Below are 17761 nucleotides of genomic sequence, written 5' to 3'. Positions count from 1 at the left end.
CCAACTTGACAACTGTAGGAAGCTTTGGAGTCAACATGGGCCAGCATCCCTGCGGAACGCTTTTTTTTTTTTATTTTTTTTTTTTTTACCTTGTAGAGTCCATGTCCCGACGAATTGAGGAGGTTCTGAGGGCAAAGGGGGGTGCAACTCAGTAGTAGAAAGGTGTTCTTAATGTTTTGTCCACTCAGTGTATTTTATATGGAATATACAGGTGTCTGCCAAAATAATGGAAATGCTTGAGTAAATGAGGGATACAAAGTATATTAAAAACAGATGCTTCCACACAGGTTTGGTTCCTGACTTAAGTCATTTACAAGTGTTTAAAAATGCTGGGCAGACCATTATTCAGTCCATTATTTTGGTTACCATGGCTATGCCTCCATAGGATGATAATGCCCCCTTCCGCAGGGCACGAGTGTTCACTGAATGGTTGGATGAGCATGAAAACGATGTATGATGCCATGGCCGTCTCAAGTCACCAGAACTCAACCCAGTTGAACACTTATGGGAGATTCTTGAGCGGCGCCTAAGACAGCATTTTCCACCACCGTCAACAAAACACCAAATTATTTTTCTCACGGAAGAATCGTGTTGCATCCATATATATATAGAACACTGCTTTATATCCATTGTCGCATTCCTCCAACAGAGTTCCAGACACTTGTGGAATCTATGCCAAGGTGCATTGAAGCTGTTCTGACTCGTGGTGCCCCCCCCCCAATTAAGACACTTTATGTTGGTGTTTCCTTTATTTTGGCAGTTACCTCTATCTTAATGTTACTGACTTACCTATGGTGTTGTGTAGGATACCTGGGAGATTGAATGACAGACGCACCCCTCTGGGAGAGCTCAACTGGATCTTCACTGCTATCACTGACACTATCGCCTGGAACGTGCTGCCCAGAGGTACACACACACACATGAGCTTGGGAGAGTATATGCAAGCACACACACTCATACCCCTGTGTCTACCTAGGTTGCCCCCCAGACAAGTAGAAAGTATCTCTCACTCACTCACACTCATGTGAGTCGTGATGTGAGAGGAGAACAGTGGTGATGGGCTGATAAGCCCCAGAAGCCATACGGCACTGCAATTCATTAATCAGCCTACATCACAGAGAATCTCCTTCATGAAGGCACGGCACACCTAATCCACCACACACACACACCTCACCACACAAAACACTCTCACACAGACATACTCACACACTCACTCTGTCACACACAAAAGCACGCGAACATGCACTCGAATCACACCGCAATCAAAACACTTATACACAGACAGACAGACAGACTCACTCTCTCTCTCACACACACCCACACACACCAATTATTATCATTAGTTGGGGATTAACACTGGAGCAACCTGGCCCCATTAAACTAAATGAGATAATGCATGAATTAATAATAAGAGTTGAAAATGTCACTACCGCCCCCTGCCTTGATCTATCTGGCGCTGCTACGGCACTCTGCCTGCACACACACACAATGCACACACCTACAGTACATTCGGAAAGGATTGATCCATTGACTTTTCCACATTTTGTTACGTTTCAGCCTTATTCTAAAATGGATCAAATCATTGATGATAAAACAATCTACACACAATACCCCATAATGACCAAACAGAAACAGGTTTTTAAAAATTGTTGCAGATTTATAAAAAAGTTAACAAATAGATACCCTATTTACATAAGTATTCAGACCCTTTGCTTATGCATCTCGAAATTGAGCTCAGGTGCATCCTGTTTCCATTGGTCAACCTTGATGTTTCTACAACTTGATTGGAGTCCACCTGTAGTAAATTCAATTGATTTGACATGATTTGGAAAGGCACACACCTGTCTATATAAGGTCCCACAGGTGCTAGTGCATGTCAGAGCAAAAACCGAGCTATGAGGTTGAAGGAATTGTCTGTACAGCTCCGAGACAGGATTGTGTCGATGCACAGATCTGGGGAAGGGTAACAAAAAATGTCTGCAGGATTGAAGTTCCCCAAGAACCCAGTGGCCTCCATTCTTAAATGGAAGAAGTTTGGAACCACCAAGACTCTTTCTAGAGCTGGCCGACCGGGCAATCGGGGTAGAATGGCCTATGTCAGGGAGGTGACCAAGAACTCGATGGTCACTCTGACAGAGCTCCAGAGTTCCTCTGTGGAGATGGGAGAACCTTCCAGAAAGACAACGGTGGTGATGGGCTGATAAGCCCCAGAAGCCATACGGCACTGCAATAAATTAATCAGCCTCTGCAGCACTCCACCAATCAGGCCTTTATGGTAGAGTGGCCAGACGGAAGCCACTCCTCAGTAAAAGGCATCTAAAGGACTCTGACCATGAGAACCCAGATTGACCTCTTTGGCCTGAATGCCAAGCGTCACTTCTGGAGGAAACCTGGCACCATCCCTACAGTGAAGCATGGTGGGTGCAGCATCAGGCTGTGGGGATGTTGTTGAGCGGCAGGGACTGGGAGACTGGTCAGGATCGAGGGAAAGATGAACGGAGCAAAGTACAGCGAGATCCTTGATGAAAACCGTCTCCAGAGTGCTCAGGGCCTCAGACTGGGGCAAAGGGTCACCTTCCAACAGGGCAATGACCCTAAGCACACAGCCAGGTCAATGCAGGAGTGGCTTTGGAAACAAGTCTCTGAATGTCCTTGTGTCCCAGCCAGAGTCTGGACTTGAACCCGACCGAACATCTCTGGAGAGACCTGAAAATAGCTGTGCAGCAACCTGACAGAGCTTGAGAGGATCAGCAGAGAAGAATGGAAGACTTGAGACTGTAATCTCTGCCAAAAATGATTCAACAAAGTATTGAGTAAAGGGTCTGAATACTTATGTAAATGTGATATTTAAGTGTTTTTTTTATTTGTGCAAAATTTGAAAATCTTCTCTTCTCTTACTCATCCTTTTTCTCTCTCTCTCTAGATCTGTTCCAGAAGCTCTTTCGTCAGGACCTGTTAGTGGCCAGTTTATTCCGCAACTTCCTGTTGGCCGAGAGGATAATGAGGTCATACAACTGCACCCCTGTCAGCAGTCCGCGCCTGCCACCTACGTACATGCACGCCATGTGGTAAGACGTGCTGGCGCACACACACACGTTCTCTCTGTTGGCCTTTTTCTATTCAATCTACTGTCTGTCCATTCATTAGATGCATGTTGAAAACTGTCTGCAAAATCCTTTTGTGTGTTTTTCCACCATCGGTCGCGAAAAGCATTAGTTGGGGGGAGTGTTGTTGCTGAAAGCCTCTTGAGTGAGCGATCGCCTGTTTTCATCTCTTATTGCCTCCGTTTTCTCTTCTTGAGAAGACATTAAATAGCACGGAATAATTTTCCCTTTGTGTTACTACACCCCATCACAGCTCTAAAGAGATGCTTGAGCCAGCAAGAAAGGAAGCACAGAAAGAGAATGTGGAGGGAGGGGAAGAAAGAAGTCAAAGGAGAACAAGGGGTGGCAAGAAAGAGTGGAGGAGAGACTGATAGGAAGTGTTGAGGTAGCTAGATAGCAGTAAAGGAAGGAAGAAACAGTGGAGGAGAGAGACTGATAGGAAGTGTTGAGGTAGCTAGATAGCAGTAAAGGAAGGAAGAAACAGTGGAGGAGAGAGACTGATAGGTGTTGAGGTAGCTAGATAGCAGTAAAGGAAGGAAGAAACAGTGGAGGAGAGAGACTGATGGGTGTTGAGGTAGCAGTAAAGGAAGGAAGGAAGAAACAGTGGAGGAGAGAGACTGATAGGAAGTGTTGAGGTAGCTAGATGGCAGTGAAGGAAGGAAGAAACAGTGGAGGAGAGAGACTGCTAGGTGTTGAGGTAGCTAGATAGCAGTAAAGGAAGGAAGAAACAGTGGAGGAGAGAGACTGATAGGTGTTGAGGTAGCTAGATAGTAGTAAAGGAAGGAAAAAACAGTGGAGGAGAGAGACTGATAGGAAGTGTTGAGGTAGCTAGATAGCAGTAAAGGAAGGAAGAAACAGTGGAGGAGAGAGATTGATAGGTGTTGAGGTAGCTAGATGGCAGTGAAGGAAGGAAGAAACAGTGGAGGAGAGAGACTGATAGGAAGTGTTGAGGTAGCTAGATAGCAGTAAAGGAAGGAAGGAAGGAAGAAACAGTGGAGGAGAGAGACTGATAGGAAGTGTTGAGGTAGCTAGATAGCAATAAAGGAAGGAAGAAACAGTGGAGGAGAGAGACTGATAGGTGTTGAGGTAGCTAGATAGCAGTAAAGGAAGGAAGGAAACAGAAGAGAGACAGTGGAGGTAGCAGTAAAGGAAGGAAGGAAGAAACAGTGGAGGAGAGAAGTGTTGAGGTAGCTAGATAGCAGTAAAGGAAGGAAGAAACAGTGGAGGAGAGAGACTGATAGGTGTTGAGGTAGCTAGATAGCAGTAAAGGAAGGAAGAAACAGTGGAGGAGAGAGACTGATAGGTGTTGAGGTAGCAGTAAAGGAAGGAAGGAAGAAACAGTGGAGGAGAGAGACTGATAGGTGTTGAGGTAGCTAGATAGCAGTAAAGGAAGGAAGAAACAGTGGAGGAGAGCGACTGATAGGTGTTGAGGTAGCTAGATAGTAGTAAAGGAAGGAAGAAACAGTGGAGGAGAGAGACTGATAGGAAGTGTTGAGGTAGCTAGATAGCAGTAAAGGAAGGAAGAAACAGTGGAGGAGAGAGACTGATAGGTGTTGAGGTAGCTAGATGGCAGTGAAGGAAGGAAGAAACAGTGGAGGAGAGAGACTGATAGGAAGTGTGTAGGGGACAGAGTAAGAGACACAGAAAAGCAGACAAACACAGTGTGGAGGTGGTTAGAAGTAGTGAGGGTTTGGGGAAATGTGTTGATTGATGATCGTGTCCATACATAACCAGCAAGTGTTATTAAAAATGCTCTTGTTGTGTCTTTGTTAGTGGGCCATTATTAGGATTTAAATTGGCTGGGGACAGGTGTGTGTGGTGGGGGTGTATGGCCTCTACGGCTGCACCCAGCTCTGCTGCAGGTAGAAGCTATAGCAGTGTCAGCAACTAGACACAAATACCCTCATACACACTTTCTTAAAAGGTCCCAAGGTCCCGAACTGTCATTCTGATTTCCATGTAAAATAGCCTTTTGAGTGACTAAAATATCACCTATAATATTTGCTTTGGAAAGAAATGCTGAAAACGTGCGAAAAAAGTACTTTTAATCTCATGGCTAACTACCAGGAAGTTTGAAAAGACAAGACTTTGTGGGCGGGGAGTTTATTATTCATGAGCTCGACCTTGACTGACAGCTCTTTGACACGCCTATGTCTTGCAACTTGGATGCAGTGAGCAGTGTTGCAGTAAAATCATCTCAAGCTAATTTAGTGATACACAAAGCAACTCAAACGACATTGAAATTGCATCAATGATGTCAATTGTTTTACACGTCTCTTCTTTGGCGTTGCTCTTGTGATGCGGTTCGCAGCAGCAATGACAGATGTTTTGAACGACGGCTCGGAGATTCTTAACCGCTAAGTTACCTGCGGCCGTCACACACCCCTCACCCCATAACAAATCCCAATCGCGTTTCATGTCACTTTTCACTCACTTCCCAAACTGATACTAACAGCAAGAGAGATGGGTTTTTTTGTCGCCGAACGAATGTTTGTCTGCTTGACTCTACTGATTCCAGATGTTTCATATATTTGATATATTCATGCACTGGGATTACAGATATTTATACCTGATCTGAATATTGAATGCACACTGTTATGTGAATGATATGATGATTTGTATTCTACATAGATTATAACTAGCATCTAGGATCCTTTGACTAGGGAAATATCTTTCTCCGTAGAGAAGTGTATTGGTCATTTATCTTGGATTCCTCTGTTACCTGGATGGAATAGGCAAAGACAGTGTTCTTAGTTGCGTTCAATGACTGAACAAATCTGTAACGTTGAGTATTGTTGCATTCGTCAACCAAATGCTAAATTCCTGCACTTTATTATTATTATTTTTTACCCCCTTTTTCTCCCCAATTTCGTGGTATCCAATTGTTAGTAGCTACTATCTTGTCTGATCGCTACAACTCCCGTACGGGCTCGGGAGAGACGAAGGTCGAGAGCCATGCATCCTCCGATACACAACCCAACCAAGCCGAACTGCTTCCGAACACCGTGCACCTGGCTACCTAACCCGGACGACGCTAGGCCAATTGTGCGTCGCCCCACGGATCTCCTGGTCGCGGCCGGCTGCGACAGAGCCTGGGTGCGAACCCAGAGTCTCTTGTGGCACAGCACTTTCTAACCAGAGGACAAACCCCTTAGCTGCTGACCCCAAGTGCTGCCTCAGAACAAATAGGGGAAAGGGGGTTGGCGGATAGGGGAAGAGGGGGGTTGGCGAATAGGGAAGAGGGGGTTGGCGGATAGGGGAAAAGGGGGTTGGCGGATAGGGAAGAGGGGGGCGGATAGGGGAAGAGGGGGGTTAAGGATAGGGAAGAGGGGGATTGGCGGATAGGGGAAGAGGGGGTTGGCGGATAGGGGAAGAGGGGGTTGGCGGATAGGGAAGAGGGGGGGATGGATAGGGGAAGAGGGGGATGGCGGATAGGGGAAGAGGGGGATGGCGGATAGGGGAAGAGGGGGTTGGCGGATAGGGGAAGAGGGGGGATGGCGGATAGGGGAAGAGGGGGATGGGCGGATAGGGGAAGAGGGGGATGGGCGGATAGGGGAAGAGGGGGATGGCGGATAGGGGAAGAGGGGGTGGGCGGATAGGGGAAGAGGGGGTGGGCGGATAGGGGAAGAGGGGGAGGGCGGATAGGGGAAGAGGGGGTGGTCGGATAGGGAAGAGGGGGATGGGCGGATAGGGGAAGAGGGGGATGGGCGGATAGGGGAAGAGGGGGATGGTGGATAGGGGAAGAGGGGGTGGGGCGGATAGGGGAAGAGGGGGATGGCGGATAGGGGAAGAGGGGGTGGGCGGATAGGGGAAGAGGGGGATGGCGGATAGGGGAAGAGGGGGGATGGCGGATAGGGGAAGAGGGGGTGGGCGGATAGGGGGAAGAGGGGGGATGGCGGATAGGGAAGAGGGGGATGGCGGATAGGGGAAGAGGGGGATGGCGGATAGGGGATAGGGGAAGAGGGGGATGGCGGATAGGGGAAGAGGGGGTGGGCGGATAGGGGAAGAGGGGGATGGGCGGATAGGGGAATAGGGGGTGGCGGATAGGGAAGAGGGGGTGGGCGGATAGGGGAAGAGGGGGATGGGCGGATAGGGGAATAGGGGGATGGCGGATAGGGGAAGAGGGGGATGGGAAGAGGGGGATGGATAGGGGAAGAGGGGGTGGGGGATGGCGGATAGGGGAAGAGGGGGATGGCGGATAGGGAAGAGGGGGATGGCGGATAGGGGAAGAGGGGGTGGGCGGATAGGGAAGAGGGGGATGGCGGATAGGGGAAGAGGGGGATGGCGGATAGGGGAAGAGGGGGATGGCGGATAGGGGAAGAGGGGGATGGCGGATAGGGAAGAGGGGGTGGGCGGATAGGGGAAGAGGGGGTGGGCGGATAGGGGAAGAGGGGGAGGGCGGATAGGGAAGAGGGGGATGGCGGATAGGGGAAGAGGGGGATGGCGGATAGGGAAGAGGGGGGTTGGCGGATAGGGGAAGAGGGGGATGGCGGATAGGGGAAGAGGGGGATGGGGAAGAGGGGATGGCGGATAGGGGAAGAGGGGATGGCGGATAGGGGAAGAGCTGCGACAGAGCCTGGGTGCGAACTCCAGAGTCTCTTGTGGCACAGCACTTTCTAACCAGAGGACAAACCCCTTAGCTGCAGACCCCAAGTGCTGCCTCAGAACAAATAGGGAAAGGGGGTTGGCGGATAGGGGAAGAGGGGGTTGGCGAATAGGGGAAGAGGGGGTTGGCGGATAGGGGAAAAGGGGGTTGGCGGATAGGGAAGAGGGGGTTGGCGGATAGGGAAGAGGGGGATGGCGGATAGGGGAAGAGGGGGATGGCGGATAGGGAAGAGGGGGTTGGCGGATAGGGGAAGAGGGGGATGGCGGATAGGGAAGAGGGGGATGGCGGATAGGGGAAGAGGGGGATGGGCGGATAGGGGAAGAGGGGGTGGGCGGATAGGGGAAGAGGGGGATGGCGGATAGGGGAAGAGGGGGTGGGCGGATAGGGAAGAGGGGGATGGGCGGATAGGGAAGAGGGGGATGGCGGATAGAGGGGGGGGGCGGATAGGGGAAGAGGGGGATGGCGGATAGGGGAAGAGGGGGATGGCGGATAGGGAAGAGGGGGTGGGCGGATAGGGGAAGAGGGGGATGGCGGATAGGGGAAGAGGGGGATGGGCGGATAGGGAAGAGGGGGTGGGCGGATAGGGGAAGAGGGGGTGGGCGGATAGGGTAAGGTTGGTGAGAGTGCAGCAGTAAAGCGGGTTTGATGTGTGTTATGTAACAATATGAATTAAACATGATGACCAGGGAGAACACTTTGGAATGGATCAAAGCCTCAATGCTTTCCTCTCTAGGACAGTCTGTGTGTGTGTGTGTTGGACATTTGGGTTGTTGATGCCTAATGTGTGTGTGTCTGCATCGCTCCTCTACAGGCAGGCATGGGACCTGGCTGTGGACATCTGTCTCTCTCAGCTGCCCACCATCATTGAGGAGGGCACCGCCTTCAGGGTGAGTGTGTGTGTGTGTGTGTTTTCCATTTATCAGTGCGGGTTCCTCTGTAACTTTGGGACCTAGTCATGTGTTTGTCTGTGTCAGGGGTCTTAAACTCATTTTGCCTGGTGTCCAAATTCTGTCTCCGCCAAGGTCCCGCGGGGCCACACTGAAAAAGTATTTGAATAGCTCTCAGGCGTTAAGATAAATTGCCCTGTATGCTGTGGATACAATTTGACACCTCACTGATAAATAACCCCACTCGCTGACGGATGGCTGTCGGTCACTTCAGGTTGACTAGTCTGACTACACACTTTCAAGTTCTTTCACTTTCATTTTTATTTACCCGGGTAACTTTGGCACTTCTGTGAGTTAAAATATCCATTTTATTTCCACTGATTCATCACAAACACTCTCCCCGGCCCTGTCAGTGTATCACCCTATTACCCGTCTGAGCCAGTGGATGCAGGGGTGAAATGTCAGGCATAATATCATCATATCACTCCATCCTGGTAAACCCATCTGGGGCTACTTGTCCAGTCACTGCAACTCCATCATTCATTATAAGATATTTACAACACAAGCCTGAAAGTTCCCCACTGTGGTAGTCGGCGCATCATCTTTTGGGGTCAGTTTGGCTGGTATGAATTGTACACTACAGTACGTGCTGCCCTGCCGTATACCGCCTTCCTCTGTGCTTTTCTACAGAAATATCGAATCAAATACAAATGTGTTATATACCCAGAGATTGAACTTGAGTTGGTCATAAAATATGCGTTGTTGCAGCTCCCTGTAGAAATAGAATAGTCGGTCTGTCCAGACGAGCTACAAAAATTTAGCAAACCTTTATGGTGTAATATTGAATTCCCAATCTCTCTGGGGGGGAACCCTGGGCCAGGCAGGGGTAGAAACGCTGATTGTGAAAACATCCGATTATTACCAGGGGTTGTGTCAGGGCTCCTTACGCCGTCTACCGCCATCTTCTGAATTCTCCCATCTCTCTTTTCCTCCCTCTATCTATGCCGTCTTTACTTGAACTCCCTCTGTGTGTTTCCCACTCTCCCTCTGTGTGTTTCCCACTCTCCCTCTGTGTGTTTCCCACTCTCCCTCTGTGTGTTTCCCACTCTCCCTCTGTGTGTTTCCCACTCTCCCTCTGTGTGTTTCCCACTCTCCCTCTGTGTGTTTCCCACTCTCCCTCTGTGTGTTTCCCACTCTCCCTCTGTGTGTTTCCCACTCTCCCTCTGTGTGTTTCCCACTCTCCCTCTGTCTGTTTCCCACTCTCCCTCTGTCTGTTTCCCACTCTCCCTCTGTCTGTTTCCCACTCTCCCCTGTCTGTTTCCCACTCTCCCCCTGTCTGTCTGTTTCCCACTCTCCCCCTGTCTGTTTCCCACTCTCCTCTGTCTGTTTCCACTCTCCCTCTGTCTGTTTCCCACTCTCCCCTGTCTGTTTCCCACTCTCCCTGTCTGTTTCCCACTCTCCCTCTGTCTGTTTCCCACTCTCCTCTGTCTGTTTCCCACTCTCCCTCTGTCTGTTTCCCACTCTCCCTCTGTCTGTTTCCCACTCTCCCTCTGTCTGTTTCCCACTCTCCCTCTGTCTGTTTCCCACTCTCCCCCTGTCTGTTTCCCACTCTCCCCCTGTCTGTTTCCCACTCTCCCCCTGTCTGTTTCCCACTCTCCCCCTGTCTGTTTCCCACTCTCCCTGTCTGTTTCACTCTCCCCTGTCTGTTTCCCACTCTCCCCTGTCTGTTTCCCTGTCTGTTTCCCACACTCCCCCTGTCTGTTTCCCACTCTCCCCCTGTCTGTTTCCCACTCTCCCCTGTCTGTTTCCCACTCTCCCCTGTCTGTTTCCCACTCTCCCCTGTCTGTTTCCCCACTCTCCCCTGTCTGTTTCCCACTCTCCCCTGTCTGTTTCCCACTCTCCCCTGTCTGTTTCCCACTCTCCCCTGTCTGTTTCCCACTCTCCCCCTGTCTGTTTCCCACTCTCCCCTGTTTCCCACTGTCTGTTTCCCACTCTCCCCTGTCTGTTTCCCACTCTCCCCTGTCTGTTTCCCACTCTCCCCCTGTCTGTTTCCCACTCTCCCCTGTCTGTCTGTTTCCCACTCTCCCCCTGTCTGTTTCCCACTCTCCCCCTGTCTGTTTCCCACTCTCCCCTGTCTGTTTCCCACTCTCCCCTGTCTGTTTCCCACTCTCCCCTGTCTGTTTCCCCACTCTCCCCTGTCTGTTTCCCCACTCTCCCCTGTCTGTTTCCCACTCTCCCCTGTCTGTTTCCCACTCTCCCCTGTCTGTTTCCTCTCCCCTGTCTGTTTCCCCACTCTCCCCCTGTCTGTTTCCCCACTCTCCCCTGTCTGTTTCCCACTCTCCCCCTGTCTGTTTCCCACTCTCCCCCCTGTCTGTTTCCCACTCTCCCCTGTCTGTCCCACTCTCCCCTGTCTGTTTCCCACTCTCCCCCTGTCTGTTTCCCCTCTCCCCTGTCTGTTTCCCACTCTCCCCTGTCTGTTTCCCACTCTCCCCTGTCTGTTTCCCACTCTCCCCCCCACTGTCTGTTTCCCACTCTCCCCCTGTCTGTTTCCCACTCTCCCTGTCTGTTTCCCACTCTCCCCTGTCTGTTTCCCACTCCCCTGTCTGTTTCCCACTCTCCCCTGTCTGTTTCCCACTCTCCCTGTCTGTTTCCCCACTCTCCCTGTCTGTTTCCCACTCTCCCTGTCTGTTTCCCACTCTCCCCTGTCTGTTTCCCACTCTCCCCATGTCTGTTTCCCCACTCTCCCCCTGTCTGTTTCCCACTCTCCCCTGTCTGTTTCCCACTCTCCCCTGTCTGTTTCCCACTCTCCCCTCTGTTTCCCACTCTCCCCCTTCTGTTTCCCACTCTCCCCATGTCTGTTTCCCACTCTCCCCCTGTCTGTTTCCCACTCTCCCCATGTCTGTTTCCCTCTCCCCATGTCTGTTTCCCACTCTCCCCTGTCTGTTTCCCACTCTCCCCTGTCTGTTTCCCACTCTCCCCCTGTCTGTTTCCCACTCTCCCCCTGTCTGTTTCCCACTCTCCCCTGTCTGTTTCCCCACTCACTCTCCCCCTGTCTGTTTCCCACTCTCCTGTCTGTTTCCCCACTCTCCCCTGTCTGTTTCCCCACTCTCCCCCTGTCTGTTCCCCACTCTCCCCTGTCTGTTTCCCCACTCTCTGTTTCCCTCTCCCCTGTCTGTTTCCCACTCTCCCCCTGTCTGTTTCCCACTCTCCCCTGTCTGTTTCCCACTCTCCCCTGTCTGTTTCCCACTCTCCCTCTGTCTGTTTCCCCTCTCCCCATGTCTGTTTCCCACTCTCCCCCTGTCTGTTTCCCACTCTCCCCTGTCTGTTTCCACTCTCCCCTGTCTGTTTCCCACTCTCCCCCTGTCTGTTTCCCACTCTCCCCTGTCTGTTTCCCACTCTCCCCTGTCTGTTTCCCCACTCCCCCTGTCTGTTTCCCCTCTCCCCCTGTCTGTTTCCCACTCTCCCCTGTCTGTTTCCCACTCTCCCCTGTCTGTTTCCCACTCTCCCCTGTCTGTTTCCCCTCTCCCCCCTGTCTGTTTCCCCACTCTCCCCCTGTCTGTTTCCCACTCTCCCCTGTCTGTTTCCCACTCTCCCCTGTCTGTTTCCCACTCTCCCCTGTCTGTTTCCCACTCTCCCCCTGTCTGTTTCCCACTTCCCCTGTCTGTTTCCCACTCTCCCCCTGTCTGTTTCCCACTCTCCCCTGTCTGTTTCCCACTCTCCCTGTCTGTTTCCCACTCTCCCCTCAGTTTCCCACTCTCTGCCTGTTTCCCACTCTCCCTGCCTGTTTCACTCTCCCCCTGTCTGTTTCCACTCTCCCCTGTCTGTTTCCTCTCCCCTGTCTGTTTCCCATGTCTGTTTCCCCACTCTCCCCCTCTCTGTTTCCCACTCTCCCTCTCTGTTTCCCACTCTCCCCCTGTCTGTTTCCCACTCTCCCCCCACTGTCTGTTTCCCACTCTCCTGTCTGTTTCCCACTCCCCCTGTCTGTTTCCCCACTCTCCCCTGTCTGTTTCCCACTCTCCCCCTGTCTGTTTCCCACTCTCCCCTGTCTGTTTCCCTTCTCCCCCTGTCTGTTTCCCACTCTCCCCTGTCTGTTTCCCTCTCCCTGTCTGTTTCCCCAGTCTGTTTCCCACTTCCCTGTCTGTTTCCTTCCTCTGTCTGTTTTCCCTCCCCTGTCTGTTTCCCTCCCCCTGTCTGTTTCCCCTCTCCCCTGTCTGTTTCCCCTCTCCCTGTCTGTTTCCCTCCCCTGTCTGTTTCCCACTCTCCCCCTGTCTGTTTCCCACTCTCCCCTGTCTGTTTCCCACTCTCCCCCTGTCTGTTTCCCACAAACCCCTGTCTGTTTCCCCACTCTCCCCTGTCTGTTTCCCACTCTCCCCTGTCTGTTTCCCACTCTCCCCTGTCTGTTTCCCACTCTCCCCTGTCTGTTTCCCACTCTCCCCTGTCTGTTTCCCACTCTCCCGCTGTCTGTTTCCCCACTCTCCCCTGTCTGTTTCCCACTCTCCCCTGTTTCCCCTCTCCCCTGTCTGTTTCCCACTCTCCCCTGTCTGTTTCCCACTCTCCCCTGTCTGTTTCCCACTCTCCCCCTGTCTGTTTCCCACTCTCCCCTGTCTGTTTCCCACTCTCCCCATGTCTGTTTCCCACTCTCCCCATGTCTGTTTCCCACTCTCCCCATGTCTGTTTCCCACTCTCCCCAACTCTCCCCTATCTCCCCTGTCTGTTTCCCCACTCTCCCCATACTCTGTCTGTTTCCCACTGTTTCCCACTCTCCCCTGTCTGTTTCCCACTCCCCCTGTCTGTTTCCCACTCTCCCCTGTCTGTTTCCCCACTCTCCCCTGTCTGTTTCCCACTCTCCCCTGTCTGTTTCCCACTCTCCTGTCTGTTTCGGTCTGTTTCCCACTCTCCCCCTGTCTGTTTCCCACTTCCCCTGTCTGTTTCCCCACTCTCCCTGTCTGTTTCCCACTCTCCCCTGTCTGTTTCCCATCTCCCCTGTCTGTTTCCCACTCTCCCCCTGTCTGTTTCCCACTCTCCCCGCTGTCTGTTTCCCACTCTCCCCTGTCTGTTTCCCACTCTCCCCTGTCTGTTTCCCACTTCCCCCTGTCTGTTTCCCACTCTCCCCTGTCTGTTTCCCACTCTCCCCCTGTCTGTTTCCCACTCTCCCCTGTCTGTTTCCCACTCTCCCCTTGTTTCCCACTCTCCCCTGGTTTCCCACTCTCCCCTGTCTGTTTCCCAGTTTGTCTGTTTCCCACTCTCCCCTGTCTGTTTCCCACTCTCCCCCTGTCTGTTTCCCACTCTCCCCCTGTCTGTTTCCCACTCCCCCTGTCTGTTTCCCACTCTCCCCTGTCTGTTTCCCCACTCTCCTGTCTGTTTCCCTCTCCCCTGTCTGTTTCCCACTCTCCCGCTGTCTGTTTCCCCACTTGTCTGTTTCCCACTCTCCTGTCTGTTTCACCCCTGTCTGTTTCCCCACTCTCCCCTGCTTTTCCCACTCTCCCCTGTCTGTTTCCCACTCTCCCCTGTCTGTTTCCCACTCTCCCCTGTCTGTTTCCCACTCTCCCCTGTCTGTTTCCCATATCCCCTGTCTGTTTCCCACTCTCCCCTGTCTGTTTCCCACTCTCCCCCTGTCTGTTTCCCACTCTCCCCTGTCTGTTTCCCACTCTCCCCCTGTCTGTTTCCCCACTCTCCTCCCTGTCTGTTTCCCTCTCCCCTGTCTGTTTCCCACTCTCCCTGTCTGTCTGTCTGTTTCCCCACTCTCCCCTGTCTGTTTCCCACTCTCCCCCTGTCTGTTTCCCACTCTCCCCTGTCTGTTTCCCACTCTCCCCCTGTCTGTTTCCCACTCTCCCCTGTCTGTTTCCCACTCTCCCCCTGTCTGTTTCCCACTCTCCCCTGTCTGTTTCCCACTCTCCCTGTCTGTTTCCCACTCTCCCCTGTCTGTTTCCCACTCTCCCCCTGTCTGTTTCCCCCCCTGTCTGTTCCCACTCTCCCCTGTCTGTTTCCCACTCTCCCCTGTCTGTTTCCCAACTCTCCCCTGTCTGTTTCCCACTCTCCCTGTCTGTTTCCCACTCTCCCTGTCTGTTTCCCACTCTCCTGTTTCCCCACTCTCCCACTCTCCCTGTCTGTTTCCCACTCTCCCCTGTCTGTTTCCCACTCTCCCCCTGTCTCTTTCCCACTCTCCCCTGTCTGTTTCTCACTCTCCCCTGTCTGTTTCCCACTCTCCCCTGTCTGTTTCCCACTCTCCCCTGTCTGTTTCCCACTCTCCCCTGTCTGTTTCCCACTCTCCCGCTGTCTGTTTCCCACTCTCCCCTGTCTGTTTCCCACTCTCCCCTGTCTGTTTCCCACTCTCCCCTGTCTGTTTCCCACTCTCCCTGTTTCTGTCTGTTTCCCACTCTCCCCTGTCTGTTTCCCACTCCCCCTGTCTGTTTCCCACTCTCCCCTGTCTGTTTCCTCTCCCCCCCCTGTCTGTTTCCCACTCTCCCCCTGTCTGTTTCCCACTCTCCCCTGTCTGTTTCCCCACTCTCCCCTGTCTGTTTCCCACTCTCCCCTGTCTGTTTCCCCTCTCCCACCTGTCTGTTTCCCACTCTCCCCTGTCTGTTTCCCTCTCCCCCTGTCTGTTTCCCTCTCCCCCTGTCTGTTTCACTCTCCCCTGTCTGTTTCCCACTCTCCCCTGTCTGTTTCCCACTCTCCCCTGTCTGTTTCCACTCTCCCCCCTGTCTGTTTCCCACTCTCCCCTGTCTGTTTCCCCACTCTCCCCTGTCTGTTTCCCACTCTCCCCCTGTCTGTTTCCCACTCTCCCCTGTCTGTTTCCCTCTCCCCTGTCTGTTTCCCACTCTCTCCTGCTGTTTCCTCTTCCCTACTCTCCCCTGTCTGTTTCCCACTCTCCCCTCTGTCTTTTCCCACACCCTCTCCCTCTGTCTGTTTCCCCACTCTCCCCTGTCTGTTTCCCACTCTCCCTCTGTCTGTTTCCCACTCTCCCCCTGTCTGTTTCCCACTCTCCACTCTCCCCTGTCTGTTTCCCACTCTCCCCTGTCTCTGTCTGTTTCCCACTCTCCCCCTGTCTGTTTCCCACTCTCCCTCCCCACTCTCCCCCTGTCTGTTTCCCACTCTCCCCATGTCTGTTTCCCACTCTCCCCTGTCTGTTTCCCCCTGTCTCTCCCCTGTCTGTTTCCCACTCTCCCCTGTCTGTTTCCCACTCTCCCCTTCTGTTTCCCACTCTCCCCATGTCTGTTTCCCACTCTCCCCTGTCTGTTTCCCACTCTCCCTTCTCTGTTTCCCTCTGTTTCCCACTCTCCCCCTGTCTGTTTCCCACTCTCCCCTGTCTGTTTCCCACTCTCCCCTTCCTGTTTCCCTCTCCCCATGTCTGTTTCTCCCCCCCATGTCTGTTTCTCACTCTCCCATGTCTGTTTCTCCACTCTCCCTGTCTGTTTCCACTCTCCCCTGTCTGTTTCCCACTCTCCCCCTGTCTGTTTCCCACTGTCTGTTTCCCACTCTCCCCCTGTCTGTTTCCACTCTCCCCTGTCTGTTTCCCACTCTCCCCCTGTCTGTTTCCCCACTCTCCCCCTGTCTGTTTCCCACTCTCCCCCTGTCTGTTTCCCACTCTCCCCTGTCTGTTTCCCACTCTCCCCCTGTCTGTTTCCCACTCTCCCCTCTCCCCCTGTCTGTTTCCCACTCTCCCCTGTCTGTTTCCCCCCTGTCTCTCCCCCTGTCTGTTTCCCTCTCTCCCCCTGTCTGTTTCCCACTCTCCCCCTGTCTGTTTCCCCCCTGTCTGTTTCCCCACTCTCCCCTGTCTGTTTCCCACTCTCCCCTGTTTCCCCTCTCCCTGTCTGTCTGTTTCCCACTCTCCCCTGTCTGTTTCCCACTCTCCCCTGTTTCCCACTCTCCCTCTCTGTTTCCCACTCTCCCCCTGTCTGTTTCCCACTCTCCCCTTCTGTTTCTCTCCCCATGTCTGTTTCCCACTCTCCCCTGTCTGTTTCCCACTCTCCTCTCTGTTTCCCACTCTCCCCATCTCTGTTTCCCACTCTCCCCCTGTCTGTTTCCCACTCTCCCCCTGTCTGTTTCCCACTCTCCCCTTCCTGTTTCCCACTGTCTGTTTCCACTCTCCCCATGTCTGTTTCTCACTCTCCCCATGTCTGTTTCCCACTCTCCCCCTGTCTGTTTCCCACTCCCCCTGTCTGTTTCCCACTCTCCCCTGTCTGTTTCCCACTCTCCCCTGTCTGTTTCCCACTCTCCCTGTCTGTTTCCCACTCTCCCCCTGTCTGTTTCCCACTCTCCCCCTGTCTGTTTCCCTCTCCCCCTGTCTGTTTCCCCCCTGTCTGTTTCCCACTCTCCCCTGTCTGTTTCCCTCCCCCTGTCTGTTTCCCCACTCTCCCTGTCTGTTTCCCACTCTCCCCTGTCTGTTTCCCACTCTCCCCTGTCTGTTTCCCACTCTCCCCCTGTCTGTTTCCCCTGTCTCTCCCCTGTCTGTTTCCCACTCTCCCCTGTCTGTTTCCCACTCTCCCCCTGTCTGTTTCCCACTCTCCCCCTGTCTGTTTCCCACTCTCCCCCTGTCCCCTCTCTGTCTGTTTCCCCTCTCCCCATGTCTGTTTCCCACTCTCCCCTGTCTGTTTCCCACTCTCCCCTGTCTGTTTCCCACTGTCTGTTTCCCCACTCTCCCCTGTTTCCCCACTCTCCCCTGTCTGTTTCCCACTCTCCCCCTGTCTGTTTCCCACTCTCCCCTGTCTGTTTTTCCCACTCTCCCCTGTTTCTCTTTCTGTTTCCCACTCTCCCCTGTTTCTCTCCCCCTGTCTGTTTCCCACTCTCCCCCTGTTTCTGTCTGTTTCCCACTCTCCCCTGTCTGTTTCCACTCTCCCCCTGTCTGTTTCCCACTCTCCCCTGTCTGTTTCTCTCCCTGTCTGTTTCCCACTCTCCCCTGTTTCTCTCCCCTGTTTCCCACTCTCCCCCTGTCTGTTGTTTCCCCTCTCCCCACTGTTTCTCCCTCCCCTGTCTGTTTCCACTCTCCCCATGTCTGTTTCCCACTCTCCCCCTGTCTGTTTCCCACTCTCCCCTGTCTGTTTCCTCTCCCCTGTCTGTTTCCCACTCTCCCCCTGTCTGTTTCCCACTCTCCCCCTGTCTGTTTCCCACTCCCCCTGTCTGTCCCCCTGTCTGCTTCCCACTCTCCCCCTGTCTGTTTCCCTCTC

At 52.9% G+C, this 17761-nt stretch overlaps 1 protein-coding gene across 7 annotated transcripts in view; it reads left to right on the top strand.

The window, feature by feature from the left end:
- The window catches only part of LOC115104411 (regulatory-associated protein of mTOR), a 219809-nt gene that overhangs the window by 116778 nt on the left and 85270 nt on the right, over positions 1-17761 (top strand). For all 7 annotated transcript variants that reach the window (XM_065006273.1, XM_065006277.1, XM_065006274.1 and 4 more), the window contains exons 9-11: positions 806-906; positions 2924-3068; positions 8522-8597. In XM_065006273.1, the coding sequence (XP_064862345.1) occupies positions 806-906; positions 2924-3068; positions 8522-8597 (322 nt within the window). The remainder of the gene's footprint in view (positions 1-805; positions 907-2923; positions 3069-8521; positions 8598-17761) is intronic.

Source organism: Oncorhynchus nerka, linkage group LG21 (assembly GCF_034236695.1).
Source record: "Oncorhynchus nerka isolate Pitt River linkage group LG21, Oner_Uvic_2.0, whole genome shotgun sequence".
Taxonomy (NCBI): domain Eukaryota; kingdom Metazoa; phylum Chordata; class Actinopteri; order Salmoniformes; family Salmonidae; genus Oncorhynchus; species Oncorhynchus nerka.
This window is presented reverse-complemented; position numbering and strand designations above follow the sequence as displayed.